At 35.3% G+C, this 19,225-nt stretch overlaps 1 protein-coding gene across 2 annotated transcripts in view; it reads left to right on the top strand.

Moving 5' to 3' along the window:
• FBXO8 (F-box protein 8) overlaps window positions 1–18,287 on the top strand; it is an 18,729-nt gene extending 442 nt beyond the window's left edge. The window contains exons 1-6 of one of the 2 annotated variants that reach the window (XM_010569964.1): window positions 135–349; window positions 4,696–5,032; window positions 7,274–7,400; window positions 14,929–15,047; window positions 16,678–16,874; window positions 17,640–18,287. In XM_010569964.1, the coding sequence (XP_010568266.1) occupies window positions 4,704–5,032; window positions 7,274–7,400; window positions 14,929–15,047; window positions 16,678–16,874; window positions 17,640–17,827 (960 nt within the window). In that variant the 5' untranslated portion in view covers window positions 135–349; window positions 4,696–4,703 and the 3' untranslated portion in view covers window positions 17,828–18,287. Of the gene's footprint in view, window positions 1–134; window positions 350–4,695; window positions 5,033–7,273; window positions 7,401–14,928; window positions 15,048–16,677; window positions 16,875–17,639 lie in introns of those variants that run through there. The other variant, XM_010569963.1, reaches the window with a different exon arrangement.
• The last annotated feature ends 938 nt before the right edge of the window (window positions 18,288–19,225 follow it).

Here is a 19,225-nt window from a genome sequence, read left to right as displayed (position 1 = left end):
GGCGAGCAGGGCGGCCGCGCAGCTCCTCGGGACGCGGGGCGGCGGGCGGGCAGCCGCGGCCCTCGGCGAAGGGGGCTCCCCGGGGCGCTCCCCTCAGCTGGGGCGGCCTTGGGCGTGAGGGACCGGCCGTGCCTCTGGAGCCGCCAGCGTAGTTGCCTGGAGTCGGGTTTGGCAGGCCCTCACGTTAGGGGGATCAGCAGGCCGCGGTTACGAGCGCAGCTGCGAAGGGCGAAGCTTCGGCTTCGGTAACATCGAAGGAAGGAACGTTTCCCGGTCGGATAGTTGTGGTCGCAAAGCGGCGGCTGTAGAGCTCGGTTACCATAAAGCGGAGGGGGTTTATGTCGAGAGCGTATGTTGGTTTTTATTTAATACAGCAGAAGCCAGTACCAACACAGCATTAGTCTAGCTTATGTTTAGCTTTTAATATCCCGTCACGCTCTTCAACACTGCAGAAGAATTTATTATGCAGGAGCAAAGTAGCATGAAGAAGACATGATTAAAATTGAAGTCAGACTCGGATAGATATCAGACAGAGCTAGAGAGGATCAGCAGTTTGTGAACAAGCTTGGTGTTCTTTTTACTGTGGTAGTCATTACGGCCAAGCTATCAAGAGGTTTCAATTATTAGATAAAGTTACATAATTGGAAGTTTGGAACCATACATTTGAGTGAATCTGGAGACTGAAAATGTATGTTCAAAATAATTTTAAAATATGGTCCTGGACACCATTACTTTAAAGGCTTTATAATAATAATAATGAGTTTACCCATCTTGTTTTATGAGTGCGTTCTCAAAGCATTAATCCTGGATTACTAAAAAGCTGAAAGTAATTGTACAAGGGAGAAAATAAAATGTGATCTAACGAATGGCATATAGGCTGCTGAATAGCTACGCATATTGAAGCTTGTGGATTTCCGGCAGCTGGTTCTAGAATGGTTTAAATTGTCTCACTTTGTTTCTTCTCTGAAATTTCTCCAGTTGGTACTTAAAATAGCAAATATATGAATTTTTTATCATGTTTTACATTTAAAAAGACTTTTAAAATGATTTCTGCACTGACATCTTCTGTATAAGCATAGGAGTACATTATAAGAAGGCTAGTTCCTTGAATGACACAGTATTTTTTTTCTGTCTTGGAGCCACTTCTAGTGTTAAATAATTTAGAAATTATTATGTTGTTGGTGATGTATAGCAAGTAGCTTTTGTGTGGGGAGAAAAACCCTGTGAGCACCAGCAAGAACTGTCAGTATTCTTGTTAGCTCAGTATTCCTCAATAGAATGTATTTTGTGAACAGGAACTTCTAGCTGAATATTGCAATAAAGATACTAAACTAGCAACTAAAATTTGGATATTTGATTTAGGGCTGAGTAGGAAAACTTGATCCTCTGTGACCACTACCAAATTCTTTACAAGTAGTGCATATAGAACAGAAAGATAATCTGACTTTGAAGAGGTTTGAAAGCTATTATAAAATTGCCAGATGCTTACCTGATAGCACTTCACTTGATAATTGACTGGGTACAGCCTTTCTATGAGCTGTTTCTGATAATGCTGCTGGTCTTTCTTGTCTTCCTGGTGTATTATGATTATGAAACTTGTCACGGTATGATTCCTAATGATCTTCAGAGCCTTGAACTCCCTGTTAATCCTTTTTTCTTCTCCTTTCTTTTATCTAAACTATGCTCAAATAATTAGTATTTTTGGAAGGTTTCTAACAGTTGGGAGTTAACAGATGTGTATAGAAATGTGGCTTTGTTATAAAGGTACAAGCTAATATCAGAAAAGGTGGCAAAATACTATCAAAATAATTTCCTTAATTTGTCTTACAAAAACTTACCTCAACAGATTTCTGCTTTTAACAGAAGTTTCCTTTCTTTCTATTTGACATACACAATTTACATAGAATAGGTTCTCTCATTTCATCTTTTGTGAAATATAAGGTTTAATATTGCAATCTTGTCATATTTTTTTCTTGCTGATTTCTATTGCCTTAGTGGTTAAGGGCTTGAAATAATGATGAGGAATTACAACCCCTCGCTCCTGGTTCTCTCTGTCCCTGAAACTAGTATTTTGCTGTTTGGCTATTTTATCATTTTGTTTGGAGTCAATGCTATATTTTCAGGCAGACTTTATTTTTGTTTTTACGTGAAGAGCTACACTGAGAAAGTGTGCAGATTATATTTGAGTTGCATCTACATGTCTGTGAATATATTTACCTCTTTCAAAACCCTAAATTTTTTACATAATTGAATTGAAAGATCATTTTTATTCAGTCATTCAGGTCATCTGATATCTTCCAAGAGTGAACACAGCCTCTGAATTTAGCATCTGCATATTTGAAAGTGCAACGCCTTGTTGGCAGCGTTCAATTTACTCGCAGGGCTAAGGTCAAGAATTGGTTGAAGCCTCCCAAGGTATTTAGAGACATCTAAGTACTGTACTTAAGTAATTAACAAGCTTATATACAGTGCCTAGCAAAACAGGAACTTTATATTAATTGAATCCTCTAGCACGGTGATAGTAGCTCCTTTTGAAATGTTGTATTTGCTCAGAAATATTCCTTATCTCCTCTTTTCATCCCTTAGGAAAGTCTCCTCTCCTCCTTCTAGCCCTTGGCTGTTACTGCCTACCCACACAAACTGGTTTTTAGCTTGGTTCTTCACTGCACATCACTGTATGCTCTGCCTGCTCGGCAGGGACAATGGCAGCAGCAGCTGGAGTTGGAGCTGCAGGCAATTTGATGGGTCTGTGCTTGTAGTCCCAAATGCCAGTTCTGGCACACCTACCACCAATTCATTTAATCGCTCTTGATTTTGTTGTAATAGCGCTTGGTGATTCTGCTGTGGGGTGAAGGTTAGTAACTTCCTTCTTGGAGAGATTTAGTTGTTCAAAACCAGAAAAAGGTGGCACTGAGCAACTGCAGCTCTGGCAATGTTTCTTTTAAATAAGTTGCTACCTCTTATTATTAGGCAATGAAAAATAAAGGCAGGTTCTTCATCTTGTGAAGAAATGTGTTTATTTTACAGCTAGAAGTTTCATAAATTAAATGCAAACACCAGCATGAATTACTAAGGCCCACTTTCATCAGACCGCTCATCCTTGTGTTGCCACTTTTTAAATGGCAGATTGCGGTATAGCTTTCTCTCATGAAGCAACTTTACCAGTAGCCTGAAGGACTTTTAAAAATTTTATGCTGGTCTCGAGAAAATGACAATACCTTCTTTATGCATACATTCTTGCAGCCAGTTGCATATCCTATTTATGGTGTGATTCAGCTTTTTTTTTTTAAACTTGCCTGATAAGTTATAGTAGTTGATCATGGTTTAACCTGCCTCTGTCTGATAAAAAATTAAGCCAAATATGTAACTGTAAAAGAAATGAGAATAAAATTAATGATGAATTTATGTAAAACCTTGCATATTACTAAATTGACTATAATACATGTGACTACAGTTTCTTCACAACTGTGGCTTTATCTAGAAATAAAATCTTGAACTTCCCCTGAATGGATGCTTATATAGGTAACTGCTTCACCAGCCAGCTGAACCTGTCTTTTGTCTACTTCCGTCTTGGTTATGTTTTTTTTCTGTAATTTCTCTAATTTCTCCATTTTTCTCCCATAATCACTCATTGCATCCATGGCTTATTTCTTTCTGCTTACATAGAACAGTTTCCATTCATGTCCAACCTTTAACAGTGTTAAAGCCCCGTTTTTACTTCCTCATGCTAATAGAATATACATAATTTCAAATACACGTGAGAACCTACCAGACCAGGCCATAAGTGTTTCTTTTTTGAAAGTCAGCATTGGGAACCTGCAGATTACTAGCGTGATCGCTTTAGTGATCTGTCATCATAGCAAAGGTTGAAAAATAAGATAGATCACCATATATACACTACTTGTGCTGGGATTAAGACAACATTCTCATACTGAATTAGTATGATTTATTTTACTTTTAATTTTCTCTCTTGGTAAATAGAGGTTACTGAAATTTGAGTTGTGGCACTCAGAAATCTTGATAACTGACTAACATTCAGGATCTGTTCTCTTTATTACCATCTGCAGCAAAGTTTGACAAAAAATAACAAACAGTGATTAGTAAGATATAGAAGCCTTATCCTGAAGTTTTTATGCTACTGTGCAAGAAAGCGTGAAAAGATACTCTTGGTGCTCAGAAACGAGAAACTGAATCCTTAATGCATTATCATTGAAGCCATTAAGCTTTGTCTTAATGTCAGTCACGGCCTAATTTTGTGTGCTACCCACTACTCAAGACATTTTTGTTTCTCCTTACATGTTACAGCACTTCATTGACCCTAAATAAGGTATTTTCATTAAATTTTAAAGGAAGTCTGGAGACAATAATTCCAAATGTTCTTATGGTAAGGCTTCTTAACTTGCATAGGACATAGATACTGTTTGGTACTGTTTGCAGAAGCTTATTGTTAATTTTGTAACTCTTCAAGCATAGAAGTTTTTGAAAAAAATCTAGGTTTTTTGTGGTTTTTGTTTTCAATATTTATTCAGTTGCTTCACTGGAGACAGATTACATCCTCAGCATAACTTTGACAAAACTCACTTTTTTTCTATTCAGATCAGTCCTACAATTTTATTTTTCCAGTGTGTGCTGAGTCTATCTTACAAATATTTATAAATAGCTGTCAACATTTAATTTGGATTTTATGTCCAGCAGGCTCGCAGATGGGTCAGGGACTCTGGAGAGTTGCTAGGAACCAGCAACTGCAACACCAAGGATACAGTGGACAAGGCTATCTTACCAGAGAACATGGTAGGAGAATAGCTACTAACAGTGTTTCCAATACAAGTCATCGCAAACAAGCCCAAGGAGGCATTGACATCTACCACCTGTTGAAGACAAGAAAATCTAAAGAACAAGAAGGATTCATTAACCTGGAAATGCTGCCACCAGAGCTTAGTTTTACCATTTTGTCATACCTGAATGCAACTGATCTCTGTCTAGCTTCATGCGTCTGGCAGGATCTTGCTAATGATGAGCTTCTCTGGCAAGGGTAAGCAAAAAAAAAAAAAAAACAAAAAAAACCAAACCCTATCAACTGGACATAGTAAAAATAATTATTAGATTTTAAATTTGTCTCAGTGTGTGCTTTTTGTCATTCTAACCTTAGCAAAGGTATCTTAAGTTAAATGAGATTTGACATAGGGGAAACATGAATGTGGTTTAAAAATGTGTTATTCTGGATTTCTAATTACTATCAGGTGTTAGTGGAGATTACTACATACACAAGTGTGCTTGGTACAAGTATACATGTGTATTACTACACACCTGTTGTTTGATATATCATGGGGGCAAAAAAACTTGTCTTCACTTTTGTATTAGCTCAAAGCACATCTCAAATGTTTGTATTATTACTTCTCTGAACTTCAAACAAATATCTAGCTTGAGCAAGCAAACCTATTCTGCTGAAGCTCCAGATAGAAAGGGTTGAGAACTCATCTATATAATTGTCTTAGAGCAACTTAAGTATATGTTTTTGGAAGATGAGTGATGGAATGGGGAAAGAAAAGGTCAGTTCTGCACACGCATCAAGTGGAATTTCTGCAGTCTAACAGTTGAAACACATTTATATAACATATACAGAGTTTGTATGTCCAGAAAATAAATAAAGGAACATGCTGTTAAATAAAATAGTATAAGATCAAAATTTAATTTAAAATATTTTCTTTAATATTTGGTGTTTTACAATGCCAGGAAAGACTCATGAAATCATACTTATCTTTAGAGTAGTCAGTGAGCAGAACTTGTATCTTCTTTCACAACATATTCTTACCCCTTAACAGACAGTAAGTAGTATTACTGTAATAGTTGCATTGTTGTTCAGGTTCTGTTTCTTCTCCTCTCATTGTGCTCTACATCTCTTCCTTCCGTCAACTGTTTCTTTGCCCCTCTGCATTTGAATTAAGCAGCTTCACTTCCTATCACGCTTTATGAACTCAGCAGTAGGATAATGCAATTTTAACTTCTTAGTCACAGTTGTTCTGCTGTTGGGGACTGTTGTCTTGGCAGGAAACAGGAATTCTAGTGAAGATCCTGCTAAGTTTCTAAGTTTATGTATATCAGTATGCATTGTATTGTACTCGGTTCTTAGTATCAAAACCACACTAAATACAAATAAATTCCCTGGACCAAAGCTTGAAGATACTATAACTTCTTGATTGTACACAGTATGTAGTCTTAACATACAGTATTTTTCTCAGAGTTCATCCTGAGAAATAGCTCAATTATTTTTAGTGAAATCTTCCCAAATAATACTCAGTTCAAAGTATACACTTCGGTAGTCAATGTGTCCTGATTTAGAAAATTAATAAAAATTAATAAAAACCTTAATTTGCATAATCTCTATAGACATCTTAGTCTTCAATGTTCTGCATGTATTGGATGTGTTTGAGTTTAGGCTTTGGCAGGTCCTGTGGCTGCAGTTCTGAACTCAGTCCAAATAAGATCCAGGTTTCTGAACTGAAAACAAAGTTTCTGTGATGTCCTCAGTGGCTACCTGCTGGGTCCTAAGCATTGTGCCTAATTATTTACAAAACAGATGTGTTGAAGCAGAACTACCAGTTCAATAACAAATCTAGATAACAAAATGCCTAGAAAGTGAAAGTTCAAGGGAAATACAGATGGTGTCTTCAAGGACACTGGGATAAGGGACAGAAACTGATGAAACTGAGATATGGAGTCAGAGTGGGGTAGAAGGGAGAGAAACTGAGAAGTGATGGAAGATACGGAGGAATGGGCCTGGATCAAATAATCAAGACTGGAAAGTGACAGTCAGGTGGAAAAGGACAGATGGGGAAAGCAGTGAGTTAATGGCATAATTTTGTGCAGATGTGGTGTCCTACTCACCGCACAACTGAGGCACAAGAAAAGAAACACAATTTTTTAATGTCACACTGCTGCGGGAGAACTTGTCACAGTTATCCAGTGATCGGATACTAGGAGTGCTGCAGGTCTCAGCTGTGTGGATGTCATTATGATGCCACCTACTGGGGTATGTTTTGAGATTGCATTCAAATACACCAAAACCTGGGTGAGAAGAAAATGATAATCATATAATTGAAGACTTTAGCAACACACATGCAAAAGACTTAGTAATAAGTGTTACAAGCAACCTATTTCTAACTTTTCCTACAGTTTGAGTATTTGGCTTTGCAGTGTTGATTACATTTTGCTTCTGTAAAATACTTGAAATACAGAAAGGAATTTTGATAATAGACTAATTCTATTTTCATAGGTTGTGCAAATCCACTTGGGGTCACTGTTCTATATACAATAAGAATCCGCCTCTAGGATTTTCTTTTAGAAAATTGTATATGCAGCTAGATGAGGGCAGTCTCACCTTTAATGCCAACCCTGATGAGGTAAGTGAACTGTTGCTGACAGTAATAAACAGTTAAAATAATTGTGATTGTTTTATAATTATAGCCATATTAAAAGCCAAGTTTTAATAGGTGTTCGTTTTACTGTAGGAATGTTTAACACTTAGTTACAGCCCTATCCTGATCTTTTTTGCGTATGGTACCTGTGCACATCATTTACATGGCTTGCCTTTTAAGTGCTCTGTACAGTGGTCTGACCTATGGATGCCAGAAATTCATAACTGCGTATTGACTTAGGAACGAGGCAGAGATCCTAACTGAAGAGACAATGGTGAATTTGAAAAGGATAATAATATGCTTACATAAATTAAAATGCTAAAATGCTTCTGCAGAGTATGAGTTTGATCCCACTTCAGTTAAAACAGGATGAGGTATAAAGTAACACCAATTGCTTCTATGACAATTATGGTTTCTTGTAAGGGATTTTTAAATATTTCCACTATCAAGGGGTAAATCTTGCAATACTATGAAAAAGATGTACTGCTGAACTATCCTAAAGATCAGTTTGATTTTATTTCTGTGGATGTTTGTTATGCATAAAGATAATCTTTCTTTATAGCGTATAGCAACATATATTTATTTTCAAAAAATATCGCGTGTCAAACTAAAAGATTTCCATTTATTAATTCATGTAACTAACTGGAAAAGTCAGTTTCTGCTTTCACTCTGTCACCTTTCAAAGAAGAGTTTGAGAGTAGACAGCATTTGCCTGGGAGATATGCAGTTAATGCCCAAGTGACAAAGGGTCTCTTTTGTGTATGAAACCACTCCTGCTTCCTGTTTCCTAGGAAAAGAAGGTACATAGTACTGAACAAAAAGTAGTATTAACTTCCTGCATATGTTTATACATACACAAGGAAGTGGTAATTGAATAAATCCGAAGTAGTAAAAGGATTAAGAGAAATGAAAAGATACACTTCTAGGAGCCAATAGTTTCCTCTGCTGATATGATACAGAAGGCATGAACTTGTGACCAAGGGGTGAAACAAATCAAGAAATTGTATGAATCATTACAATAATGTGATTTTGTTTAAATTCTTGCTTTATCTCATATTCTGCTTGATAAAGAAACCCACTACTTTTATTAGTCACAAATTACAGTATTTTGTAATGTCTCTGGTAGAGCTCTGCCTTGAACTGTGATACGCAGTGCTGAGACATCTTATCAGCACCTTGCCACTTGAGTAATTAGCATTGATTTTCAGCAGGATTTTGGTGAATTTTCTAATAAATGTAAAGCTTTTCAAATGAAATGCAATATTTAGGTAACTTAAATGTGTTTTCAAGAATATATCAAGTTTTAATTGGTAACAGCTTTGTCCACCCAAATTTTTCTTTGTCTTTCAATTTGTTTTAACATAATTTTTCACTTACTATCTTAGTTTGTAATATGCTGTTATATTCCAACCTAATTTAAAGTAATCTTGGCAGGTTTAAAGCATGCGGAGCCTTCACAAAAGGCACTGAATAAAAAATTCGTTATTCTTAAAGGAAATTGAGATCTGCAAATTAGAACTACCTTATAGTATACCTGAATTAGGTATTAAATTTATTATGACACACTTACTTCTTCTGGGTTCATTATGGTTGTATTGTACAATTGTAGTACAAACAGTCCGTTTCAGGCCTAGTGAGAGACAAGAACCTCAGGATATCTCCTAAGGGCTTCTGTTCCTCTCTCCCTGTGGAGCACCGTAGCCTGGCAGGAATCATTCAGGGCCTGAGTTTCAGGAGAATTCACAAATACTCTTGCTTTTATTGTTTACAACTGTGATATTGGCAGAATTATTATTATAAGGACACTGTGACTGGAATATATGATATGACATTCCACTATTACAAATTGCGTCTCCGAATTTCCTGCCAAACTCTGCTTTACATTTGATAACAGACCTGATCAAATTACTATAAAAATAGGAATACTTACAGCCACAGGAGCAAGATTCTCCAAAGGACACCGCCCATGTCATGAAAATGGGTAACCAGGCTCCACAGCAACAGCTCCAGAGCTAGCGGTGGCTCACGGGGTAGGGAAGAGCATCTACACACTTTGTGGTAGGATTCTCTGGTTAGCCATTGTTGTGTGCATGGTGTTGTGATACCTGCTGTAATTTAATGTACTGATTGTGTGCATGAGCTTGTATAATTCATAGCAGGTGCTCACATTCTGCTGGAAGGATGTGCCTAATCAAGTTACACATAATCTGAAAAAAAAAAAACCTCCAGTGCATGTTTGGTTTCTCCCTTTTTCCTTTTTTTGGTGATGGTTTTTTTTGTTGGTGGTGGTTTTTTGGTGGTTTTTTTTTCATATGGCAGCACCATTGTAGCCAAGATTTTGGAACTTGGGTTTTGTTTCTTTGGGGAGAGGGGGTGGTTTAGTGTTAGTATTAACACTTGAATATGAATATTATGTTGTTTAATCTGCCTACATGGTCTCTGCTATATTTTTTTCTAAAGAGTGTATGGTGTATGTGAAATGTTTCTCATGCAGTGCTCATTTCATATTTCATACGCTTATGACTCAGAATTTGTAAGCAACCAAAAGTTATTTCCCACTGTTTTGTATATTGTTCCTAACTCCCTACAATGTATTTTGTCAAGTTTATTACATGGAGCTATGCTATGTAGTTAAAATTGGAACTGAAGGTGGAAAAGAGAATCCTTTGATCAGGAAAGAAGATCTAATTTTTGTTTCATTCTTAATGATTCTAACTCATTCTGTTCAATGGCTTTATTTTTATGTATCTGTTGGAATCTAGACTGTATCGAAACTCTCAGACCTTAATGAGATTGGGATTTCCTTTACGTAGCATAATAACAATAAAGTACAGTAAGACAGTGCTTATACTAAGCCTCACTTTCCACTCTTCTGATTGTCTCATTCATTACCTACTTCCCTTAGTTTTTGCCAGGGAGGTCAGTTTTCTGACCTTTTCTTGATTATAAATGAATTGTTAGCCACTTGCGTAAAGCTACGTTACCTGACTTTAATTATAGATAGTCTGTAGATGATTAAATATTTACTGTGCTGTATATTTCTAACCAAAATTTTTGAAAACTTACACGATTTCATAGTGATCTACTAAGCAAGCCAATTTTGAGATGAATTGATTTATATCTGTCCTAAGAATATTAAAAGTATGTGTATGTCGTAGAGGGAAGAAATTCTTTTGTGTGATTCATCTAAAAAGTTAGAATGGACCAGACACCTGAAACCTTTTGAAAACTCTACATTAAGTCAGAGAACTTTACTCTTGTAAATATTAGTTATAGATTCTGTGTAACATGAAAAATATTTCTACGTTCTACTTGTGATTTCTGCCATCATAAGTGTGTATCACTGAGACTGTATTTTAAAGTCATACAAAGAAAGAGACACTGTTTGTCTATATTGTGTTCACATTTGTCACCAAATTACTTGATTCATAACTTAGGGAAAAAAAATTATATTAGAAAATATAACATCAGTACTGTGCATTTTGTTCCAGAAGATTCACCATGAAATATATTAAGATACTGCATTTCCATAGAAAAATGGGAATAATAACACCATACATGTCTAATTATTATTTACTAATAATGTTAGTGTTACCTAGAAGCCCCAATTAGAAATTGAGGCCCTACTACGCCAGATACTGTATATACAGAATAAAATGACAGTCACTACCCCCAAAGAATTTATCTAAATAATTAAGCTAGTATTTAAACTTGAATTCCTGTATTTCCTCAGCTTTTATTTAAGAACATTTTAATTTGGTTGGTGATCAAAATTGTCTTCTTTTAATACAGTACAGACTAGAAGGAAATCAGTATTTTACATAGATACTTATGTAATCCTACCAAAATGTAAAAGCATATAACTCACAGAATTATAAATCACCTAAAAATATTAATGTTAACATGCTACTAGTGATTTCCTTAGTCACATTTTAAAACTATTTAAGCTAAACAAATAGAGCATGTGTACAACCATTTATGTGAAATCTGAAATTTCAAATATTAAGTGAAATTTGTCTTTATTGACAAATGTATTTGTCATATATTTTCCTGCACTACTTTTAAATGCACCTTAGGTAAAAAGCTTCATTGTCTCCCAACTCTGACTTTGCAAACAACTCCATTTAAATATTAAAAAGAGAAATCATGTATATGTGTAGAAAAGTACTGATTTCAAGATTTCTATGCCGTTAACTTAGAATATGTCTGGTTTGTTTTGTATGCATATCTAAACAGAGATGGTAAAGGCAACTACAAAAGTTTTAATGTTGACTGCTCTACTGAAATGTTCTGAAAGTACTCTTGGCAGAGAAGAAAATCAATGCAGAAATGAAACCAGTACTGAAAAAGAAAACTTTTAGATATCCTGTGTGGATATCAATGAATAGAAAGACTCTTGGAAACAGGTAGAAAGCAAGCAAGGAGTGTCAGTGCTGTAACAGAATAGGTTGGTAAAACAAGCATCGAGTGACTAGAAAGAAAGGCACAACTGTGGAAAATAACATACTGAAATACAACAAATTACTTTTGTTGTTACAGTTAGTCTATAGTTATGATGGTTATTTGCATATATAATTTAAACCAACACTTTCATACATTGAGATTTTATCCTGAGCTGTCTGAAATTCAGTAGTAACATTCTCGCCACAGAGGCAAGGTATCCTTAAGGCACCTTTCCTAATTCTCTAATGCTAAGAACATTATAGTGACAAGCAGACTCCTCATATAAGTTAGGCAGACACAGTGCTACGGGAAATCTTGGCTGTTGTACTGTTCGCCTAACTACTCTTCCACTAAATCAGAATTAGAAGAACATATCGCGTATGCTCATCCTGCAGTGTTTCCCAAGTGTTAAAAAGACCTCTTCCAACCTGGTAGATAGTGGAGCAGGTCTGCCTACCTGACTTCAGTCAAATGTTTCCTAAGAGAATCACCAGATGACTGATAAATAATCTTAGCATAGATTTTAATAGTTTATAGAACTACTTCTTTCAGCTAGTATACCTGCCACAAGCAACCATTTTAGCTACCAAAAGTCCTTTATTTGAAGTATGGGTTCTGAGAGGAATTCAAGGCAGTGTTTACAACGTTACAAAAAGCAGATTTGATGACACACCATAAATCTTGTAAATAAATTTCATTTGCCTTGAGCCAAAATTTAAGAACTTTAAAGAGAAATCGGGTTTCTATTGTTCCAAAGTATTTGCGGTTGCTTAGGAAGAAATAAAAAGCAACTAAAAATGATGGCATGTGCCGAAGTATATTTTATTTATACCCTGTTTATTTATGAAGAAGATGAGGAAAAGGAATAATGAGACTGCATTCACAGAGAAAGATATTGTCAACCATGATGTGTGCTGAGGGGAGGGGGGCGGAATTAGAGACAGGGAATAAAAATGCTTTGCAAAGACTTTGTAGCCTATCATCTGGTGAAGAGCCTACCTTGAGTTGAAATCTAGTGCATGAAAGAAATTACTCATGGCGTTTACTGCCACAGAGAAACCAACCCTTTGTCTGTCTTAAAGGAGGTGTTATTTTCATCCTGCCTCACCTGTGATGTGCCAGGTCATTTTCTGGATACGTTGCAGAAGTGTTTGTTAAATAATTGCAGCAGGAATACTACTGAGACTTCTTCGTCAGGCTTCAGTTTGTATTACCTTGAGCAAATACTTATTACTGAAGCAAATGCGTAAGTCTCATTAGGTCAGGATAAATGTAAAGGAGATGTTCTGCGCTAGCATTGTATAAATTGCCAAAATACTTGGAGAATTAATACGCAGCTGATGTTTTGATCTCCCATTTTTAGTTTCTTATTTAGCTCTAATTCAAGAAAGTACTTAACCTTATGTTGTCCACTCATATTATGGACAAACTTAAATATGATCTAATTTGGACTTAAATGCAAGCTTATAGTGCAATACATGTTTCATTATGGTCCTAAATACAGATTCTTCTTAAAATCGGGGCCTAAAATTGCTAGGAATAATTTTTTTTCTTACCTGTATAAAACCTTTATATTTTTATTTATTTTATAAAACATTCTTAAAAAAAAAAGTATGATGATTAACTGCTATTTTCTATAACTATATAAGCAAAAATTATGGCATGGTAAAAACAGCTAGATAGTATTACAGGTGTTTGTTGGCTTTTCACTTCTGTTATCAATATCTTAAGCATATGTTCTAATTTCTTTTTTGCTTGATATAACTGAGACTTTGCTTGACTAACCCACTTCATAAAACAACTTTCCAAACCTGCACTCAGTCCTTTATTTCTTTTTTAAGCAAAATTGAAAAGTACTGGGAAGTTGGTTTACACACCGAGTGACAGGTTACCACTACATCTTTATAGATGTAATGTAAACTGAAAGGGCAGACTTGCAAAATATTGTGAAGTCTGATATCAGAAGATTTATGAAAAAAAATTTCAGAAGTATTTTAAAGGTGATTTAGATTATGGCCTTGGTACATTATCTTACGCAGAAATGCACTGTCCTACACATTTAACATTATTTCAACATTATGGTATAGTCAAGAGATACTGTACTTAAGTATTTTAAGACCTCTGCAACAAATGCTCAGAACCACTCCCAGCCCCTGCCAAATTGAATTGAAACTAGTTGGTTAGTTATTCTCAGGTTTAGATTTTTGTTGTTGAAAAATGTGAACATTTTTTAAATCCATTAGGTTGGTTTTGATTTCTGAGATCATAAGGAAAATAGTTTTATGCTTTGGGATATTTCAATGAACAGAAAGAATCCAGAATATCACTGAAATATTTTAAAATTAAATTTGGCATGTATATTCTATACAAAATGTGTGCTTGGCAAAGTGTGGAAAATTCTGGAAATCATAATAGAATATAAAATAAACATAATTGTTCTATCTTTTTAAACTTTTTTTTTTATGTTAGGTATAGTGTTCTTATTTATGTGTATGCATATTTATATATGTTGATATTTACCTATGCTTTGAAATCAGCGTGCTTGTGTTTATTTGCATTATTACACATTTAAACAAATGCATTTAATGCATCTATTTGAATGTGATACATCGTATACATGTGAGAACATTAATGTTTTAATGAAAGATACTAAAGACTAAACACATTATGGCTAAGATTTTCTTATTTACAAAAGTTATGAAATTAAAAGTTATGGTCCCCACAGCATTTTAAACACAATTACAAAAGTATGAAAACCAAAATACTAGTCTACACTGTGAAGAAATTATTGAAGAACCATCATGCTCATTATGGGGTTCATAATTTTAAATTTCCTACTGTGAGTATATGTAAAATCTCAACCATAACAGTAAATTGTTTCTTTGCATTTGATTTATAATTTTAGAGTGTATTCTGCATGTTGAAATGTGATTTAGAGGAAGAGGAATCATTCTGAAAAACAAACCAACTAATTAGTAGGATTATGTTCCTACATTGCTAAGTACCATACTTGTTCCTAAACTCATTAGGAAGATTAAACATATTTATACATACATGTATTTTATCTTAGGGAGTCAACTACTTTATGTCCAAGGGCATACTAGACGATTCACCGAAAGAAATAGCTAAGTTTATCTTTTGCACAAGAACACTAAACTGGAAGAAGCTGAGAATCTACCTTGATGAAAGGTAATTTGAATTTCTCTTGAGACATTTCCTATTCATTTTAAATGTACAGCAGCATTCAACAGTATTTTTGCTTGTATTCATGTAATTTTAAAGATGTAAAAATGCAAGAAAATGCAACTAAGTAATGCTGCTGCTAAATCTGAACAGTTATTCAGTTCAAGTATTTATGTGACTGTAACACTTTATAAGAACCCCTGAAAATACCACCTATAACTAGTAAATCTCATATCCTGTGCTTTTGCTGCATTTTTGCAGTTCTGGGCATAAATTGTTTTGAAGTTATAGTGAGCATTTAAACTGCATTTGTGCTGTATGACATTCAGATTTTATAGATATTTTGCTGCTTTTTTTTGACTTGAGGTTTCTTTTTTTCCTATCTAGTATGGGTGTTAATCAGAAAAAGCAGTTACCACTTTACCAGGTGATAGCTTTTAAACTAATGTTGAGTCATCTAACCATTATTTGGTTGTCTGATATGTCTGGAATGGAGGTCACACCCACCCCCTAAGATGCAATAGAGCATGCTCCTGGAGACAGCATAAGCTGCAGTAGGGAGCACTATCCCTGCTGTAGCACGCTATTCTACCTCCACAAGGCTTTCTGTTGCCCTTCAGGATACCTTTAGGTTGGCGTAGTGCAGTATCGGGAAAGAGGAGCACCAACACGTTCAAAGGAAGTTAAAAGAGGAGGAGAATAATAACTGGACCTAAATAGGAAGAGCGGAGGGACAGCAGCGCTTCTAGCAGGAGCCATCTCCTGCTTCGCATCCTCCTCAGCCTGTACCACTAAAGGAATAAAAGGAGTCATTCTGTAGTGTTATCACCACTGACAGTGCTGTGCTGTAAAGCTTCAGATTATCAATTTTTTTGGCAATAGAAAAAATACAAAACGACTTAACAGATGAGATTGCAAGTTAATATTAGCAACCTCTACTGCCATTCATCTTCCCTTCGTAAACAGAGTGTGTAATCAGGCACTAAAAATAAAAAATAGGTTTCTAAATGTTGAAACTCCCCTCTTAGTACTGAAACATTTAATAGAATGAATAAACATATGAGAATATTCTTTGGTTCATTTCAAATTTGCGTCCGAATTTCCTTCAGATGTCTTTTGCACAGCTGTTCGTGTAGGCTAGTCTGAATCCTTTAGATGTTTCTGTGTTCAGTGGAAAACGCTTGAGAGCATCACACCCTGATGGACTTAGACTTTAAAGGAGCAAATTTTGTCTAACTTAAGCCTGGTTTTAAGATACTCCTGTAACAGCTTCTACTTAGGCACCAAAATGCGTGACACACATTAATCTATTCCCTTTACTGTCTTTTTTAATGGCTTTCTCAGACAGTTTAAAGGAAGCAAAGCCTTTATGTAGACTATGATTGCATATGCATGTAAAGAAACTTAGAATTCTGATTAATGTATATTTTTGTAGTATTTAGCTACTATTGTAAATGTCTGAAGAATATGTGTTTATATTATCTTTGTGCTGTTAGTGATACTTTTCTTTGTCTTTCAGCAAAAAACAAAGCTCATAAACTATTCTAAAGCTTCATTTTTATTTTTAAAACCTACATTTTCATATTTAAACAGTTAAAAGAAATTTCTCTAATTATGTGGGATTTTATTCTACCAGGCGAGATGTTTTGGATGACCTTGTGACGCTGCACAACTTCAGAAATCAGTTCTTGCCAAATGCACTGAGAGAGTTCTTCAGACACATTCATGCTCCTGAGGAGCGTGGGGAGTACCTTGAGACTCTCATAACAAAGTTCTCTCACAGATTCTGTGCTTGTAACCCTGATTTGATGAGAGAGCTTGGCCTTAGCCCTGGTAAGAAAAAAGAGCTTTGATTCAATGAATCAGTATTTATATTTCTGGATGATGCTACTGTTTATGACAGTTTTAAAATCAGCACCTAAACAAGTATTTCTGAAAGTACAAACTTGGCTTGGGAGCGTTCAGTATACAGGCATCCTCCCTCTCAGGTTAAAAAAAAAACAAAAATAACATACAGATTGTTTTCTTAGACCTAGCTGATACATGCATTTTATTTTCATGTTATCTTTCCTTCACTTTTGTCTGTGCTTAAGCTCTGTACTATCTTTAAGTTTCCTCTTGCAAAGACATATGCTTAACATTTTACCTTGTGGATAGTCCCACAGAAATGAGAGGAAATTCTGGGCCTCACTCAAGTTAACAAGCATTTCTAATTGGTTGGGGCGAGCCAGTTTTCAGCAGTGGTACTGCTTACATATTTAAAGATAAGCTTTAGCAGGATGTTGGCCTTAGTATACAAAAACTTCAAGACTCTGTTTAAATGAATGTGCATAAAGCCCTTAGTGACTTTTGGATAATGTAGAAATATTAAGAGATTTGTAAATCCTCATCTGGCAATGTGCTGACATTATTACTTTGGAAATTGCTATATTAAATTTTATTTTACTGGGATACCCTTTTAAGTTGTTTGTTATATATGTGTGTATATATGTAATTATAAGCCCAGGTGATGAAGACTGTAAAGTTCTTGGATAGGGAACGGTATTTTTAATCATCACAATTTCCTTTTTAATTTTTTTTTTATTCTCTCTTGTCTAGATGCAGTTTATGTGCTGTGTTACTCTTTAATTCTACTTTCCATTGATCTAACAAGCCCTCATGTGAAGAACAAAATGTCAAAGAGGGAATTCATCCGAAATACACGACGAGCTGCGCAGAATATTAGTGAAGATTTTGTAGGGCACCTTTATGACAACATCTACCTTATTGGCCATGTGGCTGCCTAAAAGCACAATTTGTTAGCACTTAAAATTTGTAATTTTCAAAAACTACATCAATTCAAGAAATTAATTATTTTGTAGAGATGGGGGTTATTTTAGTGCTGGTCATTCTAACCTCTGTATGCAATCGAAGTTTGTGTGTGTAAGTGTGTGTATGTGTAAACTACCTTTTCTATCTATTTACCACGGGAACGGGAGGATCTGGAGATTTGTTTTTCATAGTTTTTTTAGCTTTGCACAAAACAATGCCATTAGTCTGACACAGCCATTTACGAATGTTAAACTGACATTACAGTCTAAGCTGACAAAGTGGTGAATTTGTGCATTAGATCTGCTTGAAACTTTAATAAGTTTGTTCTTTTTAGAATACCATGTAATGTGTATATATTTAACTAAAGAGATTTATAATCATAATTATTTTATTGTAAAATATTTTAACTAAAATTTCTCCTTTTATCTCTTATAAGTGTTGTACTTCTTTCTTTTGCATTTTTTTACAATACTGACTACCTCAGATACGTAAGTTAGAGAAATACTGGTCTGAATACTACAACGTTTACTCTCAGAGATGCCAGAACACTTGTAAAATATCTAAACTGATATTTAATACTAAATTGACTAACTTGAATTAGCATATTGCCAATCTGCTATTCACTCAATTTTAAAGGTTAAAACCTCTATTTTAGATAAACCCTGATGTCATACAGGGATAGCCTAGGGAAATCGTACAGTTTACATCGAGAGAGCTAACCTGTATTACAGACACTAGCTATTCCGGACATAGGACAACCACAATCATCTATTCAGCACGGTAGGCAAGGAAAAAAATCTCAACAGGGAAAGTGGTAGGGGCAGCTAACGTGTCACTGCTTTCAACTGCTTCCCTCAGTCTAGGAGTGTCAATGATGGAAGCACCAAGGCAAATACATACCAGATGATTCATTGCTAAAGCTGTTAAAAACTGACTGTGCAAGATTAGAGTAGTGACTGTGCAGGATTGGAGAGCCATTTCAGACTCAAATACTGAATTCCTTCTAAATCTGTCATGTAGCTAGATTTTAAATAGTTCTAGATTTCTGAAAATAATACTTCAAAAATGGTTTCGGTCAGATCGTGTCTTCCATCTTCTAAAGTGTGTAGAATATTAGCAGTGCAACTACCGTACACGTGCAGGAATTGAATGAGGATTTGCCTGGTTTTTGTTCAGATAACTCATAGAGCAGTGCTTTTCTTCAGTTGACATAACACTAGTTGAAATCAGAGCTGTTCCTGATTATGTTTGTTTACATAATATTCAGCTATCACTAGCATCTGGATTCATCATGGTAACAAGTAGGTTTATTCTTTTCTTCACCATGAGGTGAGGTCAGAAAATATTCTTAGTTCTGTTTTACAGATTAATCT

This window comes from Haliaeetus leucocephalus, unplaced genomic scaffold, assembly GCF_000737465.1.
Source record: "Haliaeetus leucocephalus isolate CR32 unplaced genomic scaffold, Haliaeetus_leucocephalus-4.0 Scaffold284, whole genome shotgun sequence".
Taxonomy (NCBI): Eukaryota; Metazoa; Chordata; class Aves; order Accipitriformes; family Accipitridae; genus Haliaeetus; species Haliaeetus leucocephalus.
The sequence above is the reverse complement of the archived record's forward strand: the minus strand, read 5'-3'. Positions and strand labels throughout refer to the sequence as shown.